Source organism: Miniopterus schreibersii (genome assembly GCF_964146895.1).
Source record: "Miniopterus schreibersii genome assembly, chromosome: 11".
NCBI classification, from domain to species: Eukaryota; Metazoa; Chordata; class Mammalia; order Chiroptera; family Miniopteridae; genus Miniopterus; species Miniopterus schreibersii.
This window is the reverse complement of record NC_138111.1, coordinates 28,639,238-28,657,232: the sequence shown is the minus strand read 5'-3', so window position 1 is coordinate 28,657,232 and position 17,995 is coordinate 28,639,238. Positions and strand designations below refer to the sequence as shown.

Below are 17,995 nucleotides of genomic sequence, written 5' to 3'. Positions count from 1 at the left end.
GGCACAGCAGTCCGTATGTACATGTCAGCAGGTGTGTCCATGTTCATCTAAAAAAAATCAACAAACATTTGTAACACATATGAGTACTATGAGCCAGGCATGTTTTAAGTGCTTCATACATATCATCTCACTTGTTCTTTGTAACAACTCTACAAAATAGGTATTGCTATCTCTGCTACACAGATGAACAAACTGAGGCACAGAGAGGCTAAGTCATCTGCTCAAGGTCATAGAACTAGCAAGAAGCATTCTGGCCTCTCCTAAGCACATCAGGTGTACTATGCATGTTTGTGTATATGCTTCTGTGCGGACATGTGCATCTTTGGGGAGGGGAGGGTGCTGCACTTAACCCAGACCTTATAGCTTGCAAAGCCCTATAAGGCAGAGCCCAAACGACCAGAGTCTCCTGTTCAAAGGTCATATATGAGCCTCAGGCCACCTTTGCTCAAGGCTGGGGCCACAAGGGATTCTTCTAGCAGTAACAGGGATGGGTGGAGACAGCCAGATGGCCCAGGGAGGGGGGCTACAAGGGGCTGCCCATTCTGCTCCTGTTTCCCAACTGGTCCCACCTTTGCAGCTCCATCCTAGCAGGGCCTGGAGCTACCTCAGCCTGGACAGCAAGAGTGACCTCTCCGGCACACTGCTTTCCTCTGGCCCATTCCTTCCAGGTGCCAACTCCATCCAAGCAGCATGTAAGAGGCTGCTGCTGAGTACTTAACTGTCTCACATCCTTGAGTCACAACTAAGACCCTTTAGTTAAATTTCTTGGGGCTGACAACAAACCCTATTTTGGGTCATAGTGATTAAAGGACACTGTAAACACCTTGTATAAGTAGCTCTGACAACTATCTCAGAACTATTCGGGCATTTGTTGAAAATAGCAGAAATGTGGCCAGAGAAGTGCTAGGGGAAAATCTACTTTGAAGTTGCATTAGCCACTATGTAGTGAGTACCTGTGAGGTGTCAGTCATCGTGGTGTTTTTTTAAATTGATTTTTAGAGAGAGAGGAAGGGAGAGGAAGAGAGAGAGAAATATCACATTGAATGGCTGCCTCCTGCATGCCTTCTATCAGGGATCGAACCGGTGACCTCTTGGTGCATGGTCCATGCTCAACCACTGAGCCACATCAGCCGGGTTCAGTCATTGTTTTAGATACTTCATTTCTTTTAAGCTTCAAATATCTCTATGTGTTATTATTTCCATTATACAGATAAGAAAATGAGGCCCAGATGGGGAAATGGCTGTGTTAAACAAAAATCTTTAACTTCCATGTCTGCCCCGGTGGGTGGCTGTGGGCAGCACTTCAGAAAGCCCACGTGTGAACAAGCGGGGGCTCCTGGAGTCACCAGGTGCCTGGCTAAAATAATCTGAGGATATAGCCACCTGGAAATTAATCCAAAATTCCAATAGGCAAAATGGGAATGTGAGACGTCTTTCGCGTTAGCTGGCCCACAGCCATTAAAAGACTAACAGTTCTGTTTCTTTCTCTCACTCTCAGGCTGCTGTAACTTAATTTAGAACATTTCAGAACTTTTTTCTTATCAGCTGATTCCAGGAAGCTGTGTGTACTCCAGCTGTGTGATTCCTGGGTAGTGTGTGGGGATACCGACATCTGCTACCCAACACCCCAGCCACGACACCCTGAACCAGGAGGGCACAGAAGGGAGATCTCTGCTTTCCTCAGATCCTCCCAGGAGGTAGCACCAGTTACTACCCACCAGCTCTGGGAGAGCCCAAACCTTTTAAATCAGAAGAGAAACCACCTGTAGTTACAAAGATAGGGACATTTATTTGTGTTATATTACTGGATTTTAAAGGCAAAAATACAATTCTGTTTTGAACACCAAAGTCAGACATTCCCCCCCTTCCACTTATAATGGTAAATACATACATTTGCACACACAGGAAATAAAAATACACAGCATAACAGGTCTCCAGGACAGGAAAACTGCTGTCCTGGCTGTCTGGGACACCCCATGACCAGCCCTGAGGTCAGCAGAGACCCTGCCCAGGCTGAGAGCCAGCACCAGCATTTTCTTTACCCTCCTGGGCCACCTCTGCCCTCTGATCTTTTCCAAAAACCATTTTAAAGGGTCACCGGCAATGGGAAGGACAGAAACAAAGGCACAGTACATGACAATTTCATGATGACAACTTCCAAGTAAAGGAAATGTTCCCTGAACCCTCTGCCCTGAACTCCCCAGGGAGGAAACAGGACCTATAGCATCTCATGAACCAGGCAAGCATCCAGGCCTGACCTTGGGCCCAGGTGGCCCGCATGAGAGCACCAGGAGGTCAGCAAATAAGGAACAGTTGACGCAGGATTTCCCTTGATTCTGAGAATGAACCACATACTTGAATGTTCCAATGTAACATGAAGGAAAATATAACAAAAAAGGTCTTATTTTTATTTTTTATTGATTTCAAAGACAAGAAGGGAGGAAAGATAGAAACATCAATGATGAGAGAGAATAATTGTTGGCTGCCTCATGCATGCTCCCTATTGGAGATTGAGCCTGAAATCCAGGCATGTGCCCTGACTGGAATCGAACTGTGACCTCCAGGTTCCTGGGTCAATGCTCAACAACTGAGCCACACCGGCTGGGCTTAATTTTTTTTTAAGAGTAAAGTAAGTAACAAAGAAGTTACTTCCCAAGGTATTTGTCTCCTTTCTTTTAAGGCACTTTGGAAAAGTCAGGATCTGGGGTCAGAAAGAAAGGCCTTCATTCTTTGCATTTCCCAAAACTCCTTAGTGCAGTTGTTCTGAGTTCTATTAACATCATTATTAAGGAGCAGGGGACTGACAGAAGTAATTTGCATAGCCCAAATGCTTCTGCAGTGGAAAATAAATTTTAATCAATACAAAGGCTCCTGGAAAAAGAACCAAGTTAGCATCTGATATGCTCAAAGCAATAAAGGCACAGGTAAGACGGGGGCTGGACACCAACTCAGCCTCCACACTAAAGGCTGGTTCCCAGGAGGTCAGTGGTGGGGGTCCAAGATGCCACTAGCTGAAAGGTCAACCCTGGGATTAAACAGCTGAGTCTCTGTCCTTAGCCCAGGCTGGACCCAGCAAGGGTACCCAGGGGTAGAAATGGCCTCGTGCATCTCACCCCAGGCAGGCTAAGCCTCCCCCAGCAGAGGCAGGTTTGGAGAAGACAGCCCCATGGGTCAGCCTCCCTGGAGTGGGAGTACCTGCTAAAAACCTGAGGGGGAAAGGAGGCTTTAGGCACCAGATTGGTCGTGGGGGAGTGTGGGTGGGTTCAACTGAATTTCTTTCTAGGCTTATAATTAAAAGGCACATTCACACTGGAGAATGAATAGTCTGTTTGACCCTGAGTGCCACAGGCAAGTTTTAGGGAACAGGTAAGATGCAAAGGAACAAAAGGGGGGGGGGGGAAGGAAGAGGAAGAACCGGTCCTGCAAGGTGGGACAGGCAGTGTGGGGCAGAACCCCAAGGGAGGCAGCCCCTAGACTCCACAGGGGTCAGCTGAGGTTCCCTCTACCTCCCCAGGCTAAGGGCCAGTAAACAGACCCGACTGCTGTCATTTACAACTACACGGCCTAGGGCCCTGATGGGAGGTCTTGGGGGGGGGGGGGGGGAGGTTAGTCTAAGGAGGTGGTGGAGGTTCCCTCCACCCTGCCCACCTGGGGAGGGTAAAGAGGTGGGGAGCCCTGCCTGGGAGGCCAAGGCTTCTGCATTCCTGTGGAGGTCCGAGGGGCCTTGCCCTCATCAAAAAACCCAAAGGCGATTTTGTTCTTCACAAAACCTGGCCTGCCAGCTAAATCAGAGGCCTGCTCGTGGCCACTACAGCATACAGAAAATTTTTTCCCCTAAAAAAAAGCTCAGTCCCCTCCTCACATTTAAAACACCACAATAAAAATATATAGGAAATTCAAGTTTACAGAGCATAGTCAGAAAAATAAGTTGCCATGTTTTAACACTAAACAGCTATGCAAATCTGGATCAACACAAAATCAAGCTAGATCAGTAATCAGAATTCAATTTGGTCTTTAAAATACTACAAACCTCAATCTGCTATTTTTAAAAAGTTTTACATTCAGAAATCAGGCAATCTGGAGAAAGGCCACTGAATGTGAGAACACCCAAGGCTTTTGCTCTGATGGCTAAAGTTGCCTTGGAATTCACACATTAGCAGGGCAAAAAGGTTTGAGGCTCAAGTTTTAAAACTCTTTTGCTAAGAAAAGACATACACACAGTGATTGGAACAGTTGTATAGCACTACAAGAAGGTGGGGGAGAGACAAAATGAGAATGGTTGAAACTGCTTTTCTGTTACAAATGACAACCAAAAAATATCACACCAATCCAATTTCAGCAGCACTCCAATTTTTCATAAAGTAATAAGAATACACAATTTAAAGCAAAATTCTTACCTATTTCACAACAAATTAGTTTACCCCGGGAACAAGTCCCATAGTCACCAAATTTGGAGCTGTATACAGCTCTGATTCTTTGGGGTGATACTGTGAACATGCTGAGAACCCCCAAAGGCTGACAGTTTCTACACTTAGAAACACCTCATAGAGCTAAGAAGTCACATGCTAAGTCAAGGTGGGGGCAAAATCTCCCACTGGTTCTGGTCATCTGGAAAGGCATGTGAATGACAGCCAAGGGGTCTATCACTCTGATTGGTAAGAATGAAAGGGACCAGCCCAGCATGTTGGCAGAGACCCAGCAGAGGTCCCTGGCCATTTTTAGGTCTCTTATCAGTGTAGCAAAATGCTAGCTCGGTGTCCCGATGTCCACTGTGATTTTGGTATATAACTGGTATCTCTCCATGTACAACACCTTGTAGGTCAATGTGTTCAAACCATCAGACAACATTGTCTCTTTCGTGTGTGCAATTCGGTCAAACCTATAAGAAATAAAAGGGCGAGAGGTTGGTGTCAAAACAAAAATCTTAAGGAAAAAAGCACTAAATGTTTGTACTTTGTTGCCTTCCCCCACTGGGACTGAACCGTCCCTTCCCCTCCAGGCATGGAGCCCTCCCCAGAGCCTCATTTCTGCAGCCTGCCCCATCCTAAAGGGGGAAGGAGTACAACCATAGAACACACCTCTGAGGATTGGGTTCATTTTTTCTGTCTCTTGAGTGGCGAATCATCCGACACTTTCCAATCACAGCATTTGGGCGAGATATAGACATACCTTTAAAAACTATTCTGCAAGGAGTAAAGGGACAAATCATCATTATGGAGCTGCCCTAAGGCTTGGGTCTGATAGCCCCAGCTGTAAGACTGCTGCCCCACCCACCGTCCCGCAGACTGTTCTCTTGCCCACATCCCAGCCCACCGTGGCATTGGTTAAAATCACACCCCCTTCCCCATGCGCTTTTACCACTGGATCCATGGTTTGTGTTGGTGACTATTATGTGCCAGGCTCTGGGGTGTCTGCCCTCATGGAACTCAGTGTGGATGCTTAGAGCATAGGACTGTCAGTGGCAGGATGGAGGTGAAGAGGGGAGGTGGGGTTGTGGGGCACAGAGAGAGGAGCAACTACCTACCTACCTGAGCGATACTAGGCAGAGCCAAGTCTTGAAAATGAATCTGCCAGAGCATTTGGGGCAGCCAGGAAAGCCCAGGAAAAGGCAGGGAGGGAGAGTAAGCACAGTGCCTTGGGGAGCAACACAAGCTTCCGGGGACTGGTGAAAGGGTCTGGGGTTGGAAGTGGCTGGAGATGAGGCTGGAAAGATAGGCAAGGGCTAAATCACGGAGGCCTTCTCAAAGCTTCGCGCATCCCAGGGAACAGAGCCAGTGTCAGAAAGGGATTAATACGCAGCGTTTCACCGAAGGTTTTGGCTGAGGAGACAGCTCTCTGATAAGCAGTGTAAGAATGGAGAGCAGGGAATACGACCAGAGGCAGCCAGAACAGGTGGAAGGCTCTGTGCAGGTCCGGGGCAAAGGAGTATGGACCAACCCCAAAGCAGGAATAGAAAGTTAAGGGGCAGGACTGAGTGCTCCTGGATGACTTATAGGATTCTGGCCATGCCCTCCCCCTGATCGAGTGCCTGGCACACAGTGAATAGGTGTAGAGTAAGAGCAGGTCCTTCATTTTTCAAGAAAGCTGCTCCAGAAACCATTCATCCTTCTAGTGCCTCCACCCTAAGGTGTCTATGCTTGATGCCCCTGCCCCTGCCCCCAACCTTTCTGACCACTTAGGTCTGTGGTGTCACATCAGCCCTGTACTCCATCATATGGGCCCAGTGTCACCCAGGTGTGATATTGTGGGAGCAAGTATGTTTCTGTCTGGACTCCATGTCCATTTCTTCAGTGTCCTCCCCACTGGGCCTACCTGGCGCAGTGCTCTGCATGCAGCAGACATTCAATATGTGCATGCTTGACAACCAATCTGCATACTCAAAAACGCAAGCTTTCTCCAAGTTCAATATTAAAGACTTGGGTCTATGCCACATTCTCACGTGAAGTTAACCTTGAATGACTTGGATGTGGCTCTGACAGACACCTTCTGTTAACTGAGCAAATTAGTGCTCTCCAATTCAGGAAGGGACCAGGGTGTATTCTGACATCAAACTTAGAGACAAGTCCAGACTGGCTCCTAAAGGGAGTAGTTGCTTCTAACCTGCAGCTGGCAGGGTAGAAGCCTCCATTGCCGGGGAGAACTGGGCAGAATGTGGTTTCAGTTGCTACTGACAGGGGGTTTTCTACCATCTGCAATGATAACCTACATGATAAAGGTTTATCAGCTACCGAGGAGTCCCAGGGTGTGGATGGGGAGGGTTGGCCATGAAATTATGATTGCTGGGGCCATCCGGTACACAGAGTTTCATCAAACTACTCTGTCTTCTTTTGTGTATGTTAAAAATAGTCCAAAATAAAAAAATAGACCTTGGGACTCCAACAGGACCACAATGAGGTGCTAAATTTTTACAAAGGACATGTTTACTCCTTCAGGATAAAATGGCACATGGTATACATCAAAGTAAGCCCCCCCCTTCCCCCGTCACTTGGCTCTCATTTTCCATTTTCCAAGGCTAATGCAAAAGTCACAGAAGCTGCCCTGGCCCGGTAGCTCAGTTGGTTAGGGCGTAGTCCCGATACACTAAGGTTGGGGGTTTGATCCCAGGTCAGGGCACATACAAGAATCGACCAATGAATGCACAACTAAGTGGAACAATAAATTGATGTTTCTTTCTCTTTCTCTCTCTAAAAATCAATAAATTAAAAAAAATTTTAATCACAGAAACTAACTTTCTTAAAGACATCTTCAGTACGTATAGCGTCTAACAGCTGAGCACATGTAAGAAGCTGGGCTGAGTGGGGACTGCATCCCTCCTGGGGACTGAAGACCTTGCAGAGTAACCAAGCACCGATTGAAACACTAGAAGTGAAGAGAGGCAGGGAAAGAGGAGATCTAAGTTGTGACCATTACCTGTTAAAAATGTCGTCATCTTCACCTCCCCAGCCCCAATAATTATTAGGAAATCCATTGATGGTGAGAAACTGCTGTTTACTTAGAGCTGACACACCTCCAAAAAACTGAACATAAGGTAAGCTGGGGGGGAAAAAACACACACACACACACATACAGAGGTACAGTGGTTAGTAAATTTTGACTTTCTCAAAATAAAGCTTGCTCAAAATATAAACACTTCTAAAGTTATTTTTATTTGTTTTGTTTTTATGGCGGACTCAGATTACCTTAGAGAAGATACAGATAACAAAAAATAGAATCTTCTTTCCATGAACACTGTGTTGCTTCTGTGATCTAGAAAATCAGTTAGGCACAAGAGCATAAGCCCAGCTCTGCACCGTTCAGAAATGTTGTGCTCCTGCATGGGAAATCCTTATCCAGGAGGTCCTAGAATCTGAGATTGTTCCAGAGTCTCCCTGTGCCCACTCTGTCATGTACTCATCCTATCTACCAGTCTAGCTTCCATTCTGCCAAAGGTACAATGACCTGAACACTGACTGACTCCAACAGTCAAAATAGCATTTCTGCCATCCATCCTCCTCCAGGAGAGGAGGAGCTGAGCTGGACTGCTCTTAGCCAGGCAAGCACAGCAATGGTTTTATGCAGCATTAATATGCAAAAGTCCACGGGTTAAGATGGTTTGTTTTAAGTTAGGAAATGAAACTTTTCTCAGTGACAGGAATGGCCCAAGCCTGCTTCCTATTTTGATTTTGTTTTTAACTGACAATGGTGCAGCATGTCCACACGGTTGTCTGTTGCTAAACTTTATATAATGTGTGGTCTTGATTCAGCTTGAAAAATAATCTCATTATGTGTAGCAGTGCCTTATATCGACATTATATGTAATGTCTGTATTTCTGCTTTGAATCCTTGATATCGCAATGGAATTCCAACTTTATTAAATATATTTGACATGCTAATTATTATATACTATTTAAACTTTTTCTGCCTTCTCTCTTTTCTGGTTGTGCGCTTCCTTTTACAACAAGCCTCTAGAAACAGTTTCTGAGAATTACTGAGCTGTGTTTGTAAAGCAGATGTACTTAGGGAGTACGTAAAATAAGCATTTTAACAAAATAAATAGATATTTAAAATTTAATACTAACTACAGGAAAAGGTTCATTGTGTAAAACATAGTTTATCATTGTACTCGATTTTTGCCTTTGGTTTTACAAAGTAAGTAGCTTGTATTTTCTGTATTTTCTACATAATATAGTAAAATGTAGAGCAATTGCGATGCATCAATAAAATGGGTAAATGTTCTGATTCAAAAAAAGGGTAGCATTTCTGAAAAATTTCTAAAATAAAATTTTCTTGGAAATTTCTACCATATCCTGACTTAGCAAAATGTATTATGGTGAATCTATTTTGACACATTTTCAAGCAGCAGGGCATCTGGGCTCTCATCCGTCCAAACCTTTTTGTATTTCAATGTTTCAATGGTTATGAACCGTGGCCTCCTAAGGGATACAGAGGAAACACCTATGAGAAATGTTAAGCATCAGAATCAGGACATGCCCAGAGGCCACGCAAAGGCCTTCTGTGGGACCTTTAAAGGCTGTGGGGGGTTTTCTCAACCCTGTGTGCAGTTCCAAACCACACTCAGGCTCTCACTGGAATCCAGAGACCAAAACCTATCACACAAATTAAGAAAAACTCTAACTCAGACTTCAAGAGAGAAGTCAGCCAAACCATATAGAACCCATGAAAAGCAAAACAAAACTAAACTAAAAAAGCAATTATCATTTTCAAATACATTCAGGAATTCTGACTGCAAGTATCCACAAGCAAAGATCCCTGGGGGCCTGCTTTAATGAATCTAAGGTAATCTTTTTGTAATAAGGTATCATCACGGAAGTGCCAAGTCATCTACCTTCACAGTATAGACAGAACTTGAAATGTGAGGGTTTGAACCAGAGGTGGCCAGGCCAATAAAGTTTTTTGATAATCAGTGTTTTAACAGAAATGGGCTTTTAGTCACTTCTAGGGGAAGTACAAGCTGAGCCGACAAGATCTAGTTTTGCTATCTGTGCTGCTTTCTCTTACCTCCTGCCCCGTCCGACACGCCTAAGTGGTTCTGGGGAAAGCAGACATGCTGCTGTGGTAAAGAATTAGGTGATCACCACCATGCTTCAAGGGGGGAATTAAGAGGGGTCAAGGTATGAACCCGTATATCTTGAAAGCAGATACATAAACAGGGAGAGAGGGAGGGAAGATGGGGGTCAGAGAGTGACGTTTACAGCTAAATTTCACCCCCTTGAAGACAGCAAGTGTAGGGCCTGAATACCTTTGCTCTGGGGGAAGGACTTCATAACAACCCTATAGTTATCTCACAGACTGCATGCCCTCAGCAAGGAAGGACAGAAAGAATTATGAGAATAAAATGAGTCAGAAAAAAGGCAGTTGGATCTAAACCGAGGGACTGCTGGTCAGTCGAGGCCAGTCACACTGTGGGCATCAGTCTGAGGCAGGGGCCTGTACACTGGGCACCTGCGGCAGCTTCTTAGAACAGAGAGGGAAAGGTCACGTTTCAAAGCCGACAGGCGATTTAAAACCATCTTACGTTAATACAAATATGAGTAAATTATGGAACAAAATACACATTTATTTTTTTATGATAAAACAATGGACCCTAGGGTAATTTTCCACCTATGACAATATGCTTTGGATTACATCGCTGGCCCTGGGCACAGGCATCAGCTGGCTCCTCATCAGGGGCATTTTGGTAGAAACACTTGGGCCCCGTGTGCTGCGGCTGAGAAACAGTCCCGCTGAGGTATGCAAGCCCAAGAACATACTGGGGGGAAATGATTCCAATTTGTTTCCCAAACTGGGTGGGGAAGGGGAGAGAAGAAAGAGGCAGCACAGCATCAGTTTGGTGCCATCCCAAACATTAAAAGCTCTTCTTGTCTGGATGTGCAGAGGTTAGAGGCCTTTCCGGATTCCACTTTCCTCCTCAAATAATAACGGACTTTGGGCTTAAAAAGCACCTATCTCTCAGAAGGCATTCATCTCCAGAGCACAAAGGCACTCCTGGGCTGGAGGAACTGCATCTCCTGGTTGTCGTATGAGAGAGGAACAGGTTTTCGGTAGACTCCGGTGAACAGCTCTTACCTAAATCCAAACTTATCCATTGCCACAGAAATGTGCCGTGGCTGGGGAAAACACCTGTAGGCGTTCCGGTCATCCATTGGAATGAGGTCCACGTCACTAAACACGAAGCAGTTGTAGTCATAGTCCTTCAAGGCCTCTTGAAAACCAACATTGAGGAGCTTAGCGCGATTGAATGTGGAGTCTCCAGCCTAGTGCAGAAACAAAAGAAGTGATATCAGATGCTGTAAGGACTTTGAGCAGAACACAGGGACTGGTGACTTGCCCACTGCATGTGATCATTAGTCTACTCCTGGGCCTCATTTTTTCTGCCCTCATTTACAAATTAATACCAATTGGTATGTCCTGAGTCAGTATTCCCATGTCTCAGAATTATCTTGCAGGACTTGCAAATGTGCGAATGACATATGAACACTATTCCCCATGGAGTGTTCATCACAGCCAAAGCCTGCAAACAATGACATAAGCACCACTAGGGGACTGGTTAAATAAATCATGGTACATCCATAAAATGGAATAGAGTTCTTTAAAAAAAAAAAAAAAAAAAGGAAGCTCTAAAAGGAAATGATCTTCAAAGTAGTATTGTTAGGTGAAGAGGCATTTAAACATGTCATTTATTTATATACTCTATGTAGACTAATTCCAGGAAAGATAACGAGGAAACTGGTGCCTGTGGGACTTTTCACTTCCACCTTCTTTATATGGTTGACTGATAACCACACTGCATGCCTACCAGGTGTCTGTCACTAAACCAGGCACCAGAGAAATAGGGCAAACTCAATTTCTGCCCTCAAGGTGCTCAGAATGCCTGGTGAGAAGCAGTGTGGTACACACCGCAATAGAAATAGGGTATATGAGAGAGAGGGCAACGCCTGTTTCAGGATACCAACCTTTGCAAGTCTGTTCATGCAAAGGTACTTCACATTTTATTTACTTGTTTATTTTCAACTCCTTCCCTCCCCCAATAGAATGTATGCTCAACGAAGGCTGGAAGTTTTTACTATTTATTCACCTAGTGCCTTGTACACTTCCTGGCATATAATAAGAGCTCAATAAAGAACTACTGGATGGATGGATGGATGGATGGATGGATGGATGGATGATAGATGGATGGGTGGATGAATGGGTGAGAAGACCAATGGATGGGTTTCAACATACAATGGCAGAGAGCAATCCTTTCTGGGAAACTCCAACCAACGGGTCCCCATCAGAGTCACCAGCATGGGTCCCTCCTCTTACCAACTCTCATGGCCCTAGGTTAGTAAGGAGAGTAACAGTATCAACACTGCCACCCTTACACTTAATAGTTCACAAGCCCTTCGGCACACATGCTCTCATCCTGATCGGAATCCTCCCAGCTACACCACGAAGAAACTAAGGCCACACAAGTGACACAGCTGGGACTAGAGCCCAACACTCTGGAATCCTCACTTTATGCTCTCTCCCAATATCTCTTGGGATAAACAAGATCAGGGCCCTCTACTTTGGAAAAAAATGTGTCCCACAAGGGCCTGCAGAGGTTACACAGTCTCAAAAGCAGGATAGCCGAACCTCTCTCCGGGCCCCCAAGAGAGGACTTGGAAACTGGTGCTCCACAAGGCTACCTGTGTGAGTGCAGAGCGGGCAGACGGCACCACAGCTGCCCAGCCTCCGGCAGGTGACTCAGGGAAACAAACCACTTAAGAAAAATAAGTACCGGGAAGTCAGACAAAGCACCCACTGAACACTTTTCCAACCAGTGAAAGAGAATACTTAAATAAATTAAGGAAACATCTTACACAAGAGCTCCTTTTTTCAGCCATGACAAAGCTTTCTAATCACACACGGTGAAAAGAGAAAGCCGTGACCAACCAAGGGCACACACTGTTTCTTCCGCTGTCCCACCACTTAAGTCATTTAGAATTCTGCCTTCAGTCAATTCTGTGTAAGTCATGAGGCAAAAAGAAGTTCTGAGTTTAGAAATTGCATATGCAAACTATGAAGTTGGTGTAATTATTATTATAACAGTACATTCCTAATATTCATGGGGCGGGAGGGGGATACGGTAGACCAGGCAAAGGAAAAGTGTTTTACACGCATGCTGTGTCACTTAATCATCTCAGCAATCTTGTAACCAACTTCACTCCAACCTAGAGCGACTTCATCCCTCCCACACCTCCTACCTTCCGGGGATGGGAGAGGCCTGCACCTGGTGCTTTCCATCCTGCTCCTTTAGCTCCATGAAGACCCGAAAAGAGCTAAACATTTTCAAACTCAATTCATCCCCACTGAACACTTTTCCAACCAGTGAAAGGGCAGTGTCTAAGCAAAGCTTTTTCACACCTGTGTAGCAGACCCTCAGGGTGACTGCCAATGCTCCCTTCTCTTGCTACACTCTCCAATAACAGAGGTGGGGGCGCCTGGTGGCGATGTCTTAACCACAGGATCTGGCCTCCCGGCCACTTCTATTTGATCTAAGCAGATGCCTGAATGAGACTACACTAGGTATTTTTCCTCTCCCAGACTGGTAATTTGGGACCATAAACAGGCACCTCTGGAGCCAAGCTCCCAGAACAATGGCAGCCTGGAGGAGAAAGCTAAGAAGACTTGGTTCTGCCCCTTTGCCCATGTGTGATGCAACAGTTCCTTCGACTCAATAAGGAGCACCAGTGTTTGATCCACACTTGAAACTAGTCAGGCAGTTTTCCAAAATAACCTGAACTACACACCGCTTCTCCCAGCCTGGCCTCACCTGTGTGATCCGGGGAGAGAGGAATAGCAGAGTATTGTTTGCAAGTGTTAGCCCTAGGAAACCAGATCAGCAGAATGACAGATAAGGAAAGAATGCATCTTCCTCTTTCTCCCATGGGACTACAGAAACGTCAGTTCTAGGCTTCTTTGGGTGGCATGTTGTAATAACATGGGTAACTTTCTTGATAAGAAAGACAGACCCTAGCAAGTCCACCAACCGCCACCAAAACAGCAGGTGCCTATTCCTTTGCAGGAGGTAGGAAGTCACCTAGCCTTCATTCCTGCCCCTCTTCACTGGGCACCAGCTACTTCATTCACTCAAGTAAACATTTATCAAGTACCTACTGTCTGGCCAAGCCAAAATGTTGTGACGGATACATGCATTTTACCCCAGGAATGCCATCTTCTTCACTTATTAGCTATGGGACTTCAGGCAAATCACATCTCTGGGCCTCAGTTTCCTCATTTGGGCATGAGGTTGATAACAGGTAGGTTGTATTAAATGAGACAATACATTAAAGGCCTTCTGCACATTGCCTGGCAACAAATGTTGGATACTACCATTATTACCTATCAGCATAGGTTTTCCCATCCATCTTGAATAGTCAGATCTTTCAAAATGCCTCCCAGAGATCCAACCTGGAGACAACTCCTTCTCTCATATTTGTGTGTGTCCTTTCCAATCAACTTTAAGATTCCTCCCAAATCCTGCTTCTCTGCTGGAGAGGAAATGTCTTAAAAGGATTACGCTTCAAGTGAGTTAGCCTGTGACTAACAGGATTAGAGTATTTATAGCAGCCGAGGAACGAGAGGCCTTTAGAGACCTGTGAAATGCCTGGGAAGCCCCACTAGAAGAGGAGCTGGTGCACTGGGAGGAGGTGTCCCTCCGAAAGACGGAGCTTTATAAAGCGCAGGCTTCTTTATGTTGGTAGACAAGGGTTACACATACCCCTTTCCTTCTAGGGCAACCAGCTCCTCTTAACAGAAGAGGGTAAGAAGAAAGAAGAGAGGCCAAAAACTATAGGGCATTCCCACAGTCGCACAGGGCAGCTGTCCCACTGACCAAAGCTCAGAGAAATGCCTTTTATCACTGGGCATGCAATCCTGACAATGGGTTTAAGAGTTGATCAAGCAGAACCAACAATGGCCAGTACAGAAAGAACAGGAGCCTGGGCTTGGTCAGGCATGCTGACCTGAGGTACAGTGAGGAGGCCTGAGGTAGGAGGCCTGGCACAGGCCTAACGGCCACGTTCCTCAGAGGAGAGAAAAGAAGCCACTTTCAGACGCGTCATGTAACAAACCCAGTACCCTCTGGCAGATCCGGGTGGCAGGGAGGAGTGCCTTAAGAAGTATCAGATAGTTCTCCAGGGCTATTAAAACCTTTTTCTAGAACCCTCATTTACACTAAAGATAGGAAGGAGCAAACAGTATGTCCACTGAAAATGGGATCCTCCTACCCGGCTGGTGGGAATGGAAAATGGTGTTGCCATCCTGGAAAGCAGTCTGGCAGTTGTTCAAAAGATAAGCTAAGAATTACCATACGATCCAGCAAGTCCACGCCTAGTTATATACCCAAAAGAAATGAAAACGTATGTCCCCACAAAACCCTTACACAGTGTTCATAGCAGCATTATTCACAATAGTTAAAAAGTGAAAACAACACAAATGTCCATCAACAGATGAATGGATAAACAAAATGCGGTCTATCCATATAATGAAATGTTATTCGACAATAGAAAGGAATGAAGTAGAGATACATGCTACAACATGGATGAACCTTAGAAACATGCCAGGTGAAAGAAGACAGTCACAAAGGATCACACATTTATTATGATTTCATTTATACGAAATGTCCAGAAGAGGCAAATCCACAAACACAAAAAGATTAGTGGCTGCCTAGGGCTGTAGGGAATGGAGGGATTTGTTGCTAAGAGGTGTGGGGTTTCTTTTTGGTTCTAAACTTGAAAATGTTCTAAACTTGATTTTATGCTGATGGATGCACAATTCTAAATATACTAAAAGTCACTGAGTTATATACTTTAAATAGGTGAATGGTGTGGTATGTGATTATATCTCAGTAAAGAGGTACCAAAAAGAAGAGCAAGCCAGCCCCAGAGACAGAAGAGGACCAGAGGGTCCTGTTTCTCCTTTTTTCATATATTCATTCTCACCACTCATTGAGTGTCTGCTTCATGTTTAGCAGCAGGGATACAAAAAAGGGAAAAAAAACAGGCCCTACTTTTGAGGTGTTTCAAGTGAAACAGGCAATTGCAATGGGGATGAGCAACGAGCACTTTATGGCGTACAGCTACAAGGAAGGGGAGGGGAGGGGAGGGGAGGGGAGGGGAGGGGAGGGGAGGGGAGGGGAGGGGAGGGGAGGGGAGGGGAGGGGAGGGGAGGGGAGGGGAGGGGAGGGGAGGGGAGGGGAGGGGAGGGGAGGGGAGGGGAGGGGAGCTACAGAGCCAAGCACAGATGGAGAAGTGGAGGTGGTGACACTAACCTAGTCCTAGGGGACCGGAGAAGGCTTCGATCAAGGTAGCCAAGTTTAGTGGGGAGGCCTGAGAAGAGAGAGCATTTGTAAAGGCTGTGGGGAAAAGAGCAGTCAAGGAACGACAGGAAATACGCGATGCGGAAGCCAGAATAAGACATGAAGGTGGATGCAGACCAAATCATGAGATGGAGGGGGAAGCTGGGTACTCCGCTAAAATACTCAGGGGCTTTATCTTTTATTTAGGCCACAGGAAGCCTTTGAAGGTTTTAAACGAGGGTTACATTTTGCATGTCAAGGAGGGATTTGTGACCCATCCCGCAACTGAAGGCAATGATTCTGGGTGAAGTGAACACAAAGAATTTTTAAACCCCAGTTCCCCAGGAGCCATAGTGGGATGTCTGTCTCTCCCCCTGGGCCTGGAGCACTGACTTTCTGCAGAAAAACACTTTAGAAAATAAAGGCTCCTCTCAGAAAACAATTTGGCCATTTATCTTAAGAACCATAAAAGAAGCTTAAACTGTTTCTAAACCCATAACCCTGTATCTGAAAATCTAGCCTGAGGAAACCTAAATGTAGAAGCAAACACAGAATAAGCTTTAGACTCAAAGATGTTCATTACAGTATTATTCACACTAGTAAGAAAGTGGAAATGGTCTAAATGCCTGCTAAGGTAGAAGACTGGCTAAGTTAATTATGGTAGAACTGCATGCTCAACTACTATGAAGGCGGGGAAAGTGATGATTATGAAGACTATGAAATAACATGGGAAGATGCTGACGACACAGAATTAACGATAAGCAGGATGCAAAGGTATATATACATATACACACAGTATGAGCTCGACTATGGCTTAATTTTAAGAAGGCAAAGTCTCTTAGGCCTCTGCCCAACAGGCTGGCATTTCCGAGCAAGCCGACAGAAACCATGGCCTTGCCTGGGAGATCACAGGGCCCAAAGACGGCACACTGGCAGATCACACAGCTTCGCCTCACCAGTAGGGCCTGGGCTCTGGGTTTGACTTGGGGGGGTGTGGACATTACCAGGGTGGCAGCAGCGGTGGCAGCAGCAGCAGCAGTCACAGCAGTAGTTAGGTTAGGTCGGCACTCCTCTCTCTCTAGGAGGTGGAGGGAACAGAAGAGGAGGTAGGTAGAGGGTAAGAAGCAGGCCACAGAGGGAAGCTCCTCCTTCAGCTGGCTTTGCTACAAACAGAATTAATAAGTAAAGAAACAAGGCCCCCACTAGAAGGAAAAAAAGAAAAAGAGAAAAAGTGGGTGCAAGGGAGAGAGGTAAGGAAGTAGGCAAATGTCACGGCTACAAAGGAAAGGGGCCCATTCTGACCACCCTGGTTCCAGGGCAAAGGCAAGTTCCTAATAAGCAGTCATTCCTGGTCCCGAAGTTAAGGATGAGCAGAGAAAATGGCATTTTCCAGAATAATGTCCAGGGAGGCGATTCACCAGCAGTTGCTGAGTACCTGTAAGTACACTGGGGCAGCGCACAAGCAGTGGTGGGACACAGGCACCTCCAGTCCTCCCACAGCTTTCCTGGGCCCCAGGATCCACAAGGTGCAGAGAACTCAGAGGAGAGGTGCTGCAGGACAGGGCCAGCCCGCCCCTCCTGAGCCCCATTCCTGCACACGCCAGTCTGGAGGCTGACAGCCTGGGGAGGAAATGAAAGGCAGGGATGGTAGATGGCAAAAAGAGGGTCAAGAAACCAAGACTGAATAGCAGAGGGAAGGTGGGGGTGGGGAGGGCTGGGGGGTGGGGGGGTGGAGAAGAGATTAAAGGAAGAACTTCTATGCATATATGCATAACCCATGGACACAGACAATAGTGTGGTGAAGGCCTGGGGGGAGGGGTGCAGGGTAGAAGGAGTCAATGGAGAAAAATAGGAGACATCTGCAATACTCTCAACAATAAAGATAAATTTAAAAAAAGGTAGAAACCAAACCAGTGGGGGCCACAGGCCCAGGCAGCTGTCCTCAGTAATGGGGCAGACTCAGGAGTCTGCTTCACCCCAGTTCATCTGGGCCTCATCTAGGAACCCACTGCCTGGCCCAGGGTCGGAGATAAGCTGCTGAGGAATGGTGACAGATACTTTCACTCACTGAGGGCACAAAGGGTTCTCTCTAAACCTGCCCACACTTGGTCCCAGACAAGCAGCCTGGAACTATCTAACAACAGTGCACAGATGGAAAAACTTCCAAAGCCAGAC

At 46.0% G+C, this 17,995-nt stretch overlaps 1 protein-coding gene across 1 annotated transcript in view; it reads right to left on the bottom strand.

The window, feature by feature from the left end:
* Positions 1-1,764: 1,764 nt before the first annotated feature.
* B4GALT1 (beta-1,4-galactosyltransferase 1) overlaps positions 1,765-17,995 on the bottom strand; it is a 51,425-nt gene continuing 35,194 nt past the window's right edge. The window contains exons 3-6 of the mRNA XM_081152185.1: positions 10,567-10,754; positions 7,411-7,533; positions 5,079-5,183; positions 1,765-4,879 (exon numbers count right to left, since the gene is read on the bottom strand). Of these exons, the coding sequence (XP_081008311.1) occupies positions 4,747-4,879; positions 5,079-5,183; positions 7,411-7,533; positions 10,567-10,754 (549 nt within the window). The 3' untranslated portion in view covers positions 1,765-4,746. The remainder of the gene's footprint in view (positions 4,880-5,078; positions 5,184-7,410; positions 7,534-10,566; positions 10,755-17,995) is intronic.